This window comes from Aptenodytes patagonicus, chromosome 2 (genome assembly GCF_965638725.1).
Source record: "Aptenodytes patagonicus chromosome 2, bAptPat1.pri.cur, whole genome shotgun sequence".
Lineage (NCBI taxonomy): Eukaryota > Metazoa > Chordata > Aves > Sphenisciformes > Spheniscidae > Aptenodytes > Aptenodytes patagonicus.
The window spans coordinates 103,521,394-103,536,348 of NC_134950.1; the positions used below are offsets into that span (position 1 = coordinate 103,521,394).

At 38.7% G+C, this 14,955-nt stretch overlaps 1 protein-coding gene across 1 annotated transcript in view; it reads left to right on the plus strand.

Annotated features, from left to right (window-relative positions):
- The window catches only part of CDKAL1 (CDKAL1 threonylcarbamoyladenosine tRNA methylthiotransferase), a 440,703-nt gene that overhangs the window by 320,734 nt on the left and 105,014 nt on the right, over positions 1-14,955 (plus strand). Inside the window, exon 12 of the mRNA XM_076330630.1 lies at positions 6,653-6,833. Within this exon, the coding sequence (XP_076186745.1) occupies positions 6,653-6,833 (181 nt within the window). The remainder of the gene's footprint in view (positions 1-6,652; positions 6,834-14,955) is intronic.

Here is a 14,955-nt window from a genome sequence, read left to right on the forward strand (position 1 = left end):
TTAAATGTTAATTGCTGAAAGGGAAGTGGGAAGAATATGTGATCAGGCAAAAGAATTTCAGGTGGTCACATGAGTAGGTGAAGGTGCTGATGAATTTTAGCTCCTTTACATTTCTTCTCTGAGCATGGATTTGGTTTGTAATGGTTATTGCTAATGGAAATGTTTGTAACTAAAGCCACATGAAATGATCCATGTAACGCCCGAATCCTACCAAGTTTCACACTTTTGCTGCTGGTTTTCTTAGACATCTTGCTCCGTGAAAATAAGGGGGTTTTTTACTGTTTTATTTTTGGCAGCTTGACACTTTTATCTCTTTGCTAAATCAAATGGCCAGGGATTTTGCATTTCACTGCCAACTTACTTTCCATCAAGAGTTCTCTAACTTCCCTCCGTTGGTGAATCGGTCTGTGGTAACTGTCACTGTAATATCTGCTATGCTTTCCTGTTACTGCTAGTCCAGTTTCTGTTTTCTCTAACATTGGTAACAAAGTCCCCTGGGCAGAAAAGAGAAGAAAACTTGTCACTATGAGGGTATGCCTGCACTGCTTGCTGGTTAGTAATACGCAACAGAGATACCTGAGCAAACAGAGCTCCAGGAACTGCCTAGCTGTAGTAGCACAGAGCTCACCTCAGACCGATTCATTATTCCAGGCTTGTTTAGAGCTAACTCAGATACCTGTGAGCTGTGAGGAGGCTATTCTCAGGGCAGCAGTTGCCCACAGCACATTCTTTACTTACTCATGACTTTAATTCCTGGCATCAGCCACTCCTTTGGGAGGTAGAACAGTTTTTTTCCTCTGACCCAAGAGGCTGACTTGGTTCCTCTTCAGGTAGAGAGTAGGATGTTGCATTTCTTCTGTGTCCTGTCAAACACATTTGTTCCTCCTTTCTGAGAGGTTTTGGACATCTGTCTTCTCAGTACTTGTTCATGATCATTTCTAGGTGTGCTGATCCTTACAGCATCACACTAAAATGGACCCTTCTTTACTGTAAGATTAAGTAGTTGCTTCTTTTTGGATTGTCAGAACTGCCCGAGATGATGGTGATTGTATTGCTGGTCTGGTTCAGGATGACAGAGCATAAATCTGCTTGAGTAGATGGAAGGGATTTATCTATGTAGAGGGACATAAAGGAGAGAATGTTGAGGAACCCGAAGTATTAGGACTGTATTATCTTACACATGGCATTGATTATTCCTCAAATTCATCTTTTTCTGAAATTCCACAATTTTATTGTAAAATGTTCCGATTGAGAGTCGACTCAGGACTCTGTTTTTTCTTGGTTTCTAAAGTTGAGTGAATGGAGATGATAGTATGTCTTCAGAGAAAATATCTTGCAAGATTTATGATTGCCAGATAAAATGATTGCACACAATCTTTCTAGGCGTTTGTCGGGATTATGAGGGTTTAAAATGGCTGGCAAAGTTTAAGTCATTTTATGCTCAGAAGTATTGAAACAGACTGACCACCTCCATTAGCTAGGCTGTAAGGAGCATCGAGACTTCTGTATGTTTGAAGCAACTTTCTGCTTTTTCAAAATCGTTTTCTCTTTCATAAGGACCACTGTGTATTCTTGGTTCACTGAACAATGTGTTGTGGAGCTTCTCTACTGACCCTAGAAAACATTTGCTGCAATTGAATTTTTAGACTTACTGTAAATGCCTTTATGTAATAAATGTTACAAAATGCTTACTGGGGATGTTCAGTTTTTTCTTTGTTTACTTCAGAATAGATAAACGGCATTTCATTTCAAAAAACAATTTAGTATTGGCTGATGCACAAGAAATTGGTTCTTGTGTAATTTTGCATTGTATTTCATAGCTGGGACAATTTTTTAAACATCATCTGAATCTACGCAATAAGGAATTTTGTGCTGCTTCCTTTCAGACTGTCAGAGCAAAGGTTGCTTTAATTTTCAAGTGTATATGTGTTTTATATTTTTTCCACAATTATATCTTTTTTCCTCTTTTTTCATTAAGAAATGATGTTTCGCATATGGAACTAGTTGTACTTATTTTTGTTCGTCAGTGCTTTGAGAAAGGCTAAGAGCTTGATTTTTGTCAGTAACTGGATTTTATTCTGAGTGAAATCTCATGCTTTTCTCCCCTTTTAAAACTACTTTTTAAACAATATAATTGACAGTGGTATAAAAATGCACTATGCAATGTCATATTTTAGGCAGTCATACTGGATTGAACTGTAATTAATTGCTGTTGCTGAATACACTGTGGTCCTTATTCTCTTTTCATACCCTAGCTTTTCTTTGTGTGTAATAATTCTATCCAGGAAGAAATCTAATTACTAAGATAATTAACGCCTTATCACCAAATGGAGTTCAGACATTTATAGAGTTTATGAATTTTTAAAATATGTAATTTCCTTTTAACTGAATGACAACTGGTGTTATGGAGAAAAAGAGCATATTTTATTGTATCTAGCTTGATTGGACCTTATAATTCATGTTGCTATAGAAACAACCAAACCTTTATAAACGATGGTATTACTACTACCATTGGTAATAAATGCTTTGACTGTTGCCAATAGTGTCATTAAAATGGTTAAAATAACTTCATTATAATGGTTTTGTCAAATGTAATGAATGTTCTGTTCATGTTCTGAGAAATGGCAGCTGATGTTATGTGATACTGATTTATAAAGTAATGTACTTTTTCTTTCATAAGCTTACTATTACTGCATAAGATATTTGCGATGTGAACAAAATCATGTTGCAGAATACAGTGCTCCTCTGTTAACTCAGTCCTTAAAGCTAACGGATTTTATTGCTACTTGATATCAAGCAGAACTTCATATCTAGCAGTTTGTCAGTCTTAAGTAAGCAATGGTAATTGAGGCTGTTTAGCCAACAGCTCTGGGGATTTTTGCTGTTCTGTGCAATATTCAGCTTGTGTTTCCCACTTATGATTATTGAACGAAGTCCTTGAAAATGTTCAATTTTATACTGGTTTTGATTTGGCATTCAAATGCCATGCTTTAACTTTATCTCAAACGATGGAGTCTGAATTCATGAACTCAAAAAGCAATTGAAAGAATTTGGTTTCTTTTGTGGGGATTTTCATAAGGAAAAGGTGAAAGAAGATTCTAATAATACAATGTCTAATAAATTCCTGTGCAGCTAACTATATATGCAGACACATGTAAAAAGGAGGCTAAGACATTTGCTTTAATATAACCTCATTGCCAATACTTAAATAAAAAATTGATTTCTTTTAAGGTAAAAAAAAAAAGTCACAAAAGATATTTACTACTATATACTGCTTGTATGAAGGCCACTGTGGTGAATATAAGCTATGCATGCTCTAATATTGCACCTAATCAAATTACTAAGAACAATATTCTCTGCTTCCCCTTTCCTGGGTCTTTTGCCAACAGACTCTCCTGTTCCAGTAGAGCTCATTGTTGCAGGAAGTTTTTCTTTCAGCTCTTCAAACTCAAGTTTCTTCACCCACTGTAACCACAGCATTATTTTGTCTGTGGTGATGTACTGTCTAATAAGAAATGATAGTTCTCTTTGGCCATTCAAGTGCTTTATAAATGTCATTTGGATTACATGCATTTGTATTTACGGTTCTGCTGTCTCTTGTCATGATTAGGGGAAGAGAAGCCTTCCAGCCATTTCCTTAGGTTGGAGACAGTCTTGAAAACCCCTTCTTAAGCTCAGGTGTGAGCTTTGCTTGTGGCAGTGGTCTTTACACCATCCACCCCTAAAAGAATCTGTCTCAGCTGTTCTCTTGCCTATAGCCTACTTAAGAACTGTGGAATTATTTAGATTGGAAGGGACCTCTGGAAGTCATCTCATCTATTCCCACCACCTTGAAACAGGGCCAGGTTTAAGTGAGATACCACCAATATCTTTACAGGGTTCTTACTTTTCCTCATAAATCATATTTGCTCCAGTTCATCGTTGTTACTGATAGTGTAGAACCAGCTCTGTGTTGTAGAAGCAGTCTCACCTGTGTCAGTAGGGAGCACCGAGCACTTCTGAGCACTATACATTTCTGCCTCTCTGCAGAAGAGGTTTATCATTACTCCCACTTTACACAGGCAGGCTGAATACAAAACAGTGGTGTAGTTCCCCAGTTTCTCATAGGGCAGTGGTCATCCAGCTGGCTAGCGTCAGTGTCCTCGTTTCGGCAGGGACAGTTAATTTCCTTCCTAGTAGCTGGTACAATGCTGTGTTTTGGATTTAGGATGAGAACAAAGTTGATAACGCACCGATGTTTTAGTTGTTGCTAGGTAACGCTTACACTAGCCAAGGACTTTTTAGTTTCCCATGCTCTACTGACTGAGAAGGCTGGAGGTGCACAAGAAGCTGGGAGGGGGCACAGCCAAACCGGCCAAAGGGACATTCCATACCATGTGTCGTCATGCTCAGTGCATAAACTGGGGAAAGCTGGCCGGGGGGGCCGCTGCTGTGGGACTGGCTGGGCATCGGTCAGTGGGTGGTGAGCAATTGTACTGTGCATCACTTGTTTTGTGTATTATTATTATTATTATCATCATATTATTATTATCATCATTTTATTTCAATTATTAAACTGTTTTTATCTCAACCCACAAGTTTTTCTCCCTTGTGCTCTTCCAATTCTCTCCCCCATCCCACCGGGTGGGGGGAGTGAGCGAGCGACTGTGTGGTGCTTAGTTGCTGACTGAGGTTAAACCACAACAGTCAGATTTGGAAAACTGAGTTGATATCTCTTGGGTCCCATAGTGCTCTGTAAATACCATGCAGTAATCTCTTGGTTGTAGGACTCATTTTTCTGGGCCATGTCACAGAATGACAGAAGGGTTGAGGTTGGAAGGGATCTCTGGAGGTCATTTTGTCCAACCCCCCCTGCTCAAGCAGGGCCACCTAGAACCAATTCCCCAGGACCGTGTCCAGACAGCTTTTGAATATCTCCAAGGAGGGAGACTCCACAACCTCCCTGGGCAACATGTGCCAGTGCTCGGTCACCCTCAGTAAAAAAGCGTTTCCTGATGTGGAGCACACCACCTGAGCCCCCATGCCCTTGACTACTGCCCCCCAGAGCTCTGTAGTCACTTTTAATACTGTCCAGGTTTCCACTCGCAGTATCATTTGTGCCCACATGAAATAACAGCAGGGGAGTAGTAGTCAGAGGGCCAGATGAGCCCCACAACATCCTGGATCCTGGCCCCTGGCAGACAGCAAACCTCTCTAGATGGTTCATTGGGTCAACAGATGGGTGCCTGTGTCACCTACAGCAGGGAGTCACCCATTACGATGACTCGCCGCTTCTTCCTGATAGTCTTGCGTGGTTTAGGGGTTAGGTCGACTGGATACTTTGCTTGTGGGCACATCTGGCTCCTCTTCAACTTTGAGGGTTATGAACTTATTTTGCAGTTGTTAAGTCCTTAGGTGGGGCAAGATCCTTCCTCTTGGTGTCAGAAGTCACCAGCTTCCATCCTTCCCCTTCTCCAGAGGTTTTGCTTCCCTTGGTAGCGGGGGTTGATACTACCTGCTGCTCTATTGCAGATGGGGCTGAGGCTCTTCAAGCTGTTGAGTTGCAGAGAAGATCCTGTCTGTCTCCCTTTCATCTTCGATGCTGTGCAGCCTGTTCACTTCATTCCATAACTCCTCCACTTGGAGGCACAGCTCCTCCAAGACAGCACAGCTACTGCAGGACAGAGGGCCATCTCTCCTGGCATCAGAGAGAGTCCCCAGGGACTCCCTGCAGCCTGGGACTTGGAGGGCTGCATCCACCATCTGAAGCTCAGTCTGGGTGCAAGCCTCGACCCTAGCAGGGACAGCTACCCCAATATCTACTGGGGAGAATGCTCGGTGACGTGTTACCACCATGTCCAAGACTGTTACTGTGGCACAGCTTCAACTGAGGGCCCCTTACTCCACCCCCTTCTCTGCGCCCTGCTGTGCTAACTGCTGCGTCTGTTGGCTGCCTCTGTTAGCTGCGCTCTCTTAAGCTGCTGTGTGTAAGTGTTCTGCATATTCAGTCCAAAGGGAACAGATAGGAAATGTTGACCTTGCTAAATAACAAGAGAGCTCAGTGCCTGTGCATTTGTAAATGTAAGTATTTTGTTTTCCTTTTAAAGCAAGGCATAGGCTGATTTTATGGAGTACTGAGTTAGAAATTAACTCATGACTAAGAGATGTCTTATTGGCTCCAAAGCCAATTTTGTTCAAAATTGCTAGGTTATATGGCATGCCAGTCCCCTCTTTTGGATATCCTGTTCTACTTGGATAGCAGCATTGTAATATGTTAAATAGTTTACAAATTCTAGTGGCTAAGTCTCAGAAGTTGTAAATTTTATGGATTAAGCAATTGGAATTCGAGAAATTTACAAGCTCTGCTGTTCACCTATAATTTTGAATGAAGGAGGAGTTGGTCCCGATGTTTTCACTCTTCTGTCACAATCCTAATCTAGTATCTGCCGCAATACCTTTCTTCTGTTCCGTGTGCTCTCGGCTGAGTACCAAATGCATTTTTCATTACCAAGCAATGGTATTAAAATCTTCACTATTTTTTTTCCAAAGGTCATTTTAGGTCTCAATTTCTGTAGATAAAATTGAAGAGTTATAAGTCTATGTACACTAGCTTTTAAGGGAACAAGATTTTTACATGTCCTTAGTTCAGTGTTCCTTTCTACTTTCTTTACAGAGTGCCTGGAATAACAATTGCTACAGACATCATCTGTGGTTTTCCAGGAGAGACAGATGAAGATTTTCAAGAAACAATGAAACTTGTAGAACAGTACAGGTTTCCGAGCTTGTTTATTAATCAATTTTACCCACGCCCAGGAACCCCAGCTGCAAAAATGCATCAAGTTCCAGCTGCAGTGGTAAGATCCATTTTCTTGTGCCACTGTATACGGTGTACTCGGATGTCTTTAAATAGATAAAGCACATACATGAAAATGAAGGTTTTCTGCAGAACTATGCTACAATTCAATTAAAGATTTTTTTCAGTCCAGTAAGTTAAATGATTGTTGAATTGCCTTTAGAGGTTAGCTAGATCACTGAATGAGTTTTCAGATGCAAATTACTGTTCAGATTGTTAGGAAGGGTAAAATAGTGGTTATACTGAAGTCATGTCTTTCTATCAAGTTTTGGCTGAATGAGTACCAAGAGTGGTAGCTGATTGATAACGCATATGAATTTTTTTCCATTTTAAGACTTTTGTGACTCCAGCAATCTCAAGCTTATTGTGAATAATTATGCGAAGTATTAATAATAGAGCAATTATAATCTTTGGTTTATTTGTTAAATATCAAACTCACAGGCAACTTCTTCTCGAGACTCTCCTTATACACTGCTTATAAACTCTGCTTCCTTCAGCCTGCATGTTAAAGGCCATTGATGAAACTGGCATTTAATATTTCAGTTTTCAGGTGTTTTCTTTCTTTCTTTCTTTCTTTCTATTTTTGACTAAGTGTAACCCTTCCTGACTACCAACATTCTCATCTCAGATTCCCATGAGGAAAACAGCCTGTTTTGATATAGAAGGTAGATGGCTATTGACTGTATTTTGATAGATGTAAATAGCTATTTATAAGCAATAAAAACAGCAATCACATCTGAAGGTGTGGTTTGATTTATTTTTAAAAAATTGAATTTGCAGTTTTTGTAATCTGAATCTCAGGAAAGTATACAAGACTGATGCCTGATTCAGCTCATTATTATCTCATTATTATGGGTGGAAATAACATTTATATTTCCTTTCAGTGTAAGAATGAAAGTCAGCCAACAATGTAAATCAGTTTAAATAAAAAAAAAAGTTTCTTTCAATTTATGTATCCTGGTACACTAACACAAAATCAAAAGTACATATCGGTACTTGTATCTCTTCGCTTATACATCTGAAAGCTAAACAAACTATTTCTGCTTACTCTCAGTATATACAACAAATTCCATAGGATGTGTCAGCTGCTGAAGACATAAAATGAGATTATATTTGTCTTCTTCAGTTTATTGTTTAGAGAAGTACACCTTGAGCAATGACTGCTCATTTATTGTAGGCTATCTCATAATGGGAAATACCGAGTTTTCAAATATAAATAGCTGCTGTTGAAATAGTCTACTTAGTGTAACCAACTCACATTGTTGAGTTATTTTTATTAGTTTCGAATGCTTTCTACAAACTTTTGTAAATGAAAAAAATGCAGAAATGTAATTTTTGGAAGTTAGGAAGCTTAAAAATCAAAACATTGATTTATGGTTCTGTTTTGCATTCTTTCATCCACAGGTTTGTAAGCGTGCTATTGTCACAGGAGGTGCAAAGAGCTTAGGTTAATTTACCCTCTTCTGTTTAACTGGGTGCCATGGGAAAACAATATGTGAAGAGCTAAATTATTAAAAGAATATTAACTGTTCTGTGGTTAGGAGTGTTACTTGGAAAATGGTAATGTCATTTTAACCCAGTTTTACATTCTGTCTTCTTATTTGTAGCACTAGTACTTACTGCTTTCAGTGAACTAGAACCTTCAAAGAAGATGGGGCCTCTAATCCAGGGCTGATGAAAATCTGTAATTAACAGATTTTGTTTCTCCCTTTTTTTTTTCCCCCCTGTAGTCCTTCAAAAATCCTGTGTTACAAGATCCTTTGCTCTTTTATCTCTTTATAGAAATGGAGAGTAACTAGTCAAACAGAGCAGGAAGAGCTTGTGCTAAATCTCTTATGTTTTATATTCACATTACTTCTGGACAGAAGCTGATGGTCTTTCCTGCATTACCAAGAATGGACAGGCATTTCATTTGTCGTTCCTTGCCTAGAGTAACTTATGTATGTTTCTCTGCTAGGAGAAGGAAGTAGCACGTTACCATCCACATCATGCACTCTTACCCCTTCATCCTTTAATAAAATATCATTCATGTCATCTTACTGTTAATGAATTTATTTTATTGCATTTGCATAGGGAAAGAAATAGCACATAAAGTGGCATCCAGCTGTTACGTGCAAACGTCTGAGAGTACATGTGGTACATTGTATTGCCAGCCTGAACTTGTGAGCTAGTGCTTTTACAGGATGTTCATAGCATTATCCTCTGCAATGGATCTGTTGGTAGGATCTCTTTCTGTGAAAAGAATTTTGGCTGTGTTATTTAACTACAGATGCTGAACCAGTGAGCAAGTTATTTGACAGTTGTTATTCTTGTCTTTTTTCCTAAAGACTGGGTGTATTTGCTATGTTATTTCAGTTTTGCAATACTTCTGCAATGGACAGATCTATTGCTATTTGCAAACTGCTCCACTTTAGTGAGTTCTACTTCTCCAACTCTGGTTCAAGATATCTTCAGTGATTCTGCCCAAGTATCACAGCTGCAGTAATAATGTATTTGCATTGTCAGTTCCTTTTAAGTTAGCTCTTTTTAGGAAGACCTTATAACTTTTAGGGACAGTCTGTAGAGTATTAAGCATAGTAACATTTAGTGCTTTCAAATTTTTAGTGGATAGTTTTGATGGAAGTTGTAAATATAGTTGCCTTTTTGGAGAAAACCCTCATTTGAGTTTATCTTAATAGAAAAAAGAAATCAGTAGGTCAACATGGAATCTTTCCTTCACATAGATAATTTATCTTTGAAAGCCTTACAGGCACTGATATTTTTCTAAAAGGGCAGATGACACTAATCCAGATGGACAGATCTGCCACCATAAATTCAGAAAAGACGGTTAAGGCTGCAGGCCTTTCTTGTTTCTCCTGGAGAAAAAATGTCCATGGAGAATCAGACATCTGTCTAAATGGTTTCATCATTTCATAACCATCAATTAGGTTATGCTTACCATAAATGCTGTCTCCAGTTTAGAGAAAAGTTAGAGCACGGTTAAGCAAAACTAGGCATGGTTTTTTTTTTTTAAGCAATTGCAGTGATGCCGAGTCATGTACATGAAAAATGAGTCAAGATTTTGTTCAGAACTTAAATGCTACCCCAAAATTCTGTTTTTCTTGGCTTTTACCCCCATTTTATCCAGCTACTGCTAAATGCATTGTTTCAGAGATTAGTCTGAATGCTTGTTATCTCCAGTGGGCTGTCTGGAAAATTCTCACTCTGAAGTGTGTTAACTGTGAAATGCTATTTTGTAGATTATTGTTGTTAGTTTGGATCTGTATTTCTCCTGAATAATATTTCTGAAATAATATTTCTCAATATTATTGATTGCATTCAATCGTAAAAGTGATAGTGCTGATAGTTGCGTAACTCAAATTACAGATTCTAGTCAGATAAATATTTTAATAAGCAATGTAAGAGAACATGATTTAGATGTGTCTGATAGGGATTTTATATTTAGCGTCATTGCAAAGGATCAGGATGCTTTAATTCTAAGTGTAAAAATTACTCTTTTTCTCTAAAATTAAGGATCTGTAACACCTTATATTCTTGGTAATTTTAATTTCTCCGGCCTTTATGTTTTCAAGGTAGCTGTTACTTGTCTGGGCTCTTGCAAGGAGATTTCTCTCTCTGTCCTTGAGATTTGATCCATCACAATTTCTGAAAGCATTAGGGGACATCATCATCTCAGGATCAGCTTGATTTCCATCACATGGAAACAACGTGAGGAAATAGCCATTTTGAAAATAGGTATCATAGTAAGGTACAATTAGGTTCATCTCTGCTGAGAATAGTAGGTGCCAGCTGTTTTGAGAGCAGTTATGTGACTGCAGCTTCATGATTACACTACCCTCAACAGCAGTGTGCATTCCAGTCTTTCTATATGTATTTTCAATAGTGTAAGCAATTCAGTTTCAATTATTGGTGTAATTATTAATTTTTCCAGAAAAAATCATTGTGATGTCTAGATAAAAGACTATATATTCACTTTCTCTTACATTCTCTTTCCTTCTCTCTTTCTATATATCATCAAACAATTATCTTGCTCCCAGCTAGAAAATTTTATGTCAGTCAACTACTGAACCTTTCCTTTAATTCCTCTGAATAGTGTCTCCTTAAATTTTTCTGTCTGTATTAGTTGTATTAAGCACTGTGCTTACTATACTGAGGTGAATAACCAAGTTACAAACTTCATAACTGAACTACTATTTGATCTCAAAAATCATTTGCTTCAGAAATAGAGGTAGGTACAGGATATTTTCTCTTATGGTGTATAGCGGGGAGTTTACTAAAGTCTTTCAGTACATGAAGGGAATCGTGGGCATGCCATGTCCATGGTGGACAAAGATGTGAGACAAGGTCTCACATCTGGAAGTGTCTACCCAGTCTCCGAAAGCTCAGTTTTCAGCAGCCTTCATCACAAGCAGTACTTAACCTAGGCTAGCAGTTGCTTTTGGTTCAAGGGTGACCAGGCCTATGTTCTGTTTCTTCTCTGTAGGAATGTGCCTTGTCCATCCAACCACACTGCAGGTGGTTTGCCCCTCTGCCATCCATCCACCCTCAAATATTGTGTCCAGGCAGACTCCTCTTGAATCTAAAACCTCATCCATCTATATACTGGGCATTTTATCTGTTAAATATACCCAACATTACTAGGGGGGGGGAAAAATCTATGATCCACTCCATTTAATCAAACCATCACTTAGATCTGTCACTGTATTTACCAATTGTAGGAGCAGTGCACAATGCGCTAAGAGACTTTTTTCTATAAGGATAGTGTAATGCCATATGCACCTTCTCAGTGTTGTCTGCCAGACCAGTTGTGTTTGACCATTTCTGTGGGAGCAAACCAACCATCTTGTATTTTATGCCTTTATTCTATGATGGCTACTTAGTTTTCTTAGACTGCTTTGCTTTTGCTTCCCTCTAAGAGGTGTCCAAGAAGTTTCCTGACACCCTTTCATGACTGAGTGGCTGCAGATACCCCATATCTCTCTTCACCGATTAAAATTCTGCAAGGCAGTCCAACCAGCATGACAGCAACTGCAATAGCATTGCTTGTGCAAGGGACGCCTTTTGCTCTGTTCACAACTCCAAAAGAAAGGGAGCACAGCTGAACCTTGCAGTTGTACCATCAAAGAAAAGGCTAGTAAGCTCCCCGTTGAGCAGACAATAAGGAGAGATGACAATTGAGGGCTGCTCTTGCCTTTGAGCATGTGCTTCAGGAATTAGTGGATAGTGATGTGGCACAGTGTGCCTAGGGAAGCCAGGGTCGGAGCTAGGGCAAGGAAAGAATTCATCTGCTCTCTGGGATGGATTCAGAAGATGGAGTTTCATGTACTCTGTGATATGTGAGAGAACCAATTGTACTGTTAAGCACTTGCAGGTGAGAGAGCGGAACTTCGGATGGTGTTGATTAGTTAATGTGATTTAAATGCCCAGAAAGGAAGGGACCATCGCCCTTGTTTCTAATACTTACAGGCATAGCAGAATCAGTAATACTTCTTGCCTTAGCTTAATGGTGGCCAATCCAAAGACCATACAATGGGAATACGTAGGGATATTCTGCTTCTAAAATTAAGAAAGAGAGCTGGGGAGATCAGGAGGTGGGAGAAAAGGAAAGAAAAAGGAAAGAAAAGTGAGTAGGAAAAGGAACAATGCCACTTATTCAACAGTACTGCTACTCTGGTCTACCATCACTGCCTTTGAGCTCCCTTGTTAAGTGTTGTGACTAAATGTCATTACATGCCCCAGGAGTTAGATGCAGCTGTGATAACTGCTTCTGGTGTATCAAAGATGTTTGGCCCCTGACACCCCCCCTCCCCCCAACACATGCAATAATGCATGGTGTAACGTGCAGAATGTGCTTTATGTGTAAGACAAGACAAGACTGATTAATGACTGAGTTTGACTGCTGAACCTCTGTACTACACTTTGTTTTCTCAGCAGTACACTTATTTATTGCTTGCTACTCTGCCAGAATAAAGACCTGAGTGAAGACTTTTACGGCAAGTTTGGGAACAGAGAGATAAAAATGTGAAAGCTGGAGGAGGAGGCAGACCATGAAGGAAAAATCAATATATAATCCTTCGTATTTGTCAGTGAACTATTAAAGTATTCCAAGTTAACATTTTCCAGCAAGTTTTGCACTTGCTGTCTGGTAGGTTTTTTTACACCATGTTTCCTTACATTTTTTATGAGAACAACATGTGAGGTACTGCAGAAAGCCTTACAAACTATCCAGATAACTATGCTTTCTCTTATCTACAAGGCCAGTTATTCTCTGGTGGGATTCATTTTGATTGATATAGCTGTTGGTTACTGGCAAATCAGTGTTGGCTCTTCGTGTTACTTTCTGGATGCTTACAAATAGTTTTGCATATTTTCCTCCCTATTTTTCCAGGAACTGTATAAACTGACTGATCTAGGAAAGCCTGGTTCCTCCTTTTTCCCTGTTTTAAAGATGGTCAAAATGTTTGACTTCTTTTATGCTGTATCTTCAAATCTACCAAAGTGCTCATCATTTGGTGTGCAGCCAGAACTGCGGGTTTGTGTGATGAATTCAAAGGAAGGTAATTACCTGTAAATAGGTTTTTGTGGTTAGACAAAGCTACTAAATAGAATTTTACAAAAGTTTAAAGACATTTTTATTTTAGAGCTAGATTCAGCTCAAGTTCAAACCACTTTAAGTTATTTGACCAGGTGCTGAAATAAAAACCTGTTTTTGTTATTGTGGGAGACAGTTGAGCCGGTAGGTTTTAAAGTGGGTTGTACCCTTTTGGAAAGCTATAAATGATCTGCCTATGGCGCTGCTGAAAATTCAGTTCATAGCTGAATCTGGGGAATGAGTTAAATTGCACAGTCACAGCTGGGCTGTGCAGAGTCAGACCTCTGAGAAAGGACAAGAATATTTTGACGCTAGCCAGGAGCCGTGGCTCTTAAATCTTGCGCTGGTGTTCTTCAGGCACCTGGTAGAATAGAATTCTTATGCTTTCAAGGAGCACGACTGTCTTGCTTGAGAAAGCAAGTCAAAATTCAAAGCTAGACTGGAAATCCACTTGGGAAACGAAGTTGGTGTTCCACTTTTTTGAATTTTGCTTTGTTTTTACAGAAGAAACTGATTGGAATGAAAATTACCAACAGTTTCCTCAAACTTTATACAAATTCAGTTTGCAAATTTGAGCATCTTAAAGTAAATGTACAGCTATGGGTTCAATCTAGGTCATGTTGTTAAGAAAAAGAATTAAAGGGCACTGGAAAATAAAATGTGGAGAATATACATGTGGAGGAAGAGGCAGAGTTCTTTCTAAGCTCCACTGTCAAGCCAGAAATAGTTACAGAATTTGCAAGGATTCTGAAACCACCACTAACATGGTATAACTTTGTGGGTTCATACTTGTAGCCATGTACAGTCCCTATGTTGACTGTCCAATATAAAAAAATTACTCTTAGGAAAGTGTAGTCCTGTAAGATTTGTAATGGCCACGAGTATTCATTACCCATCCTCCTTCCCCTGTGAGTCTGTCTGGAAGTCCTGATGGAATTCTGAGATTTTAGTTGCAAGGAAGCTGAAATAGCATCAGGACTTTTGTATACAACACATACTCCTGCCCTGAATAGAAGGGAAGGAAGGTAGTCTCTACAGATAAGGTGAAATAGTCTTTGATCTTAAGGGAGAAAACAATTTCTACCTCCAATATAAATATATATGTGATCAGCATCTCAGGTAAATTTCTCCATTCACTATAAATCTTTTTCTCAGAAAAATTCAAAAGTCAAAAAATGGAAATGTAGTTTAGTGAAACAAGTTTAGTGGTATCACAGAGTTTTGTCTTTTTTTGTAGGCTTCTATGGTTTAGCATCCATTGCAATTGCTTATAAAAATGCAGAAGAGTATATAATTCTTCTGTATTTCCTACCTAAACTTAGTTAATTGAAATTTTCAAGATTACAACATTGTTCTTGAAAAGAAGTTTATATAAAACGGCATCAGGATAAACTCAATGCATAAATTTATTTTACTTCTTTTACATTGAAATCACACTACAAACTGCATGAATACACACATACATGGAGTATATTGGAAGCCTCTGCCATTAATTACAAAGATTGAATCAGTAAAACAGATGTCATGAGGG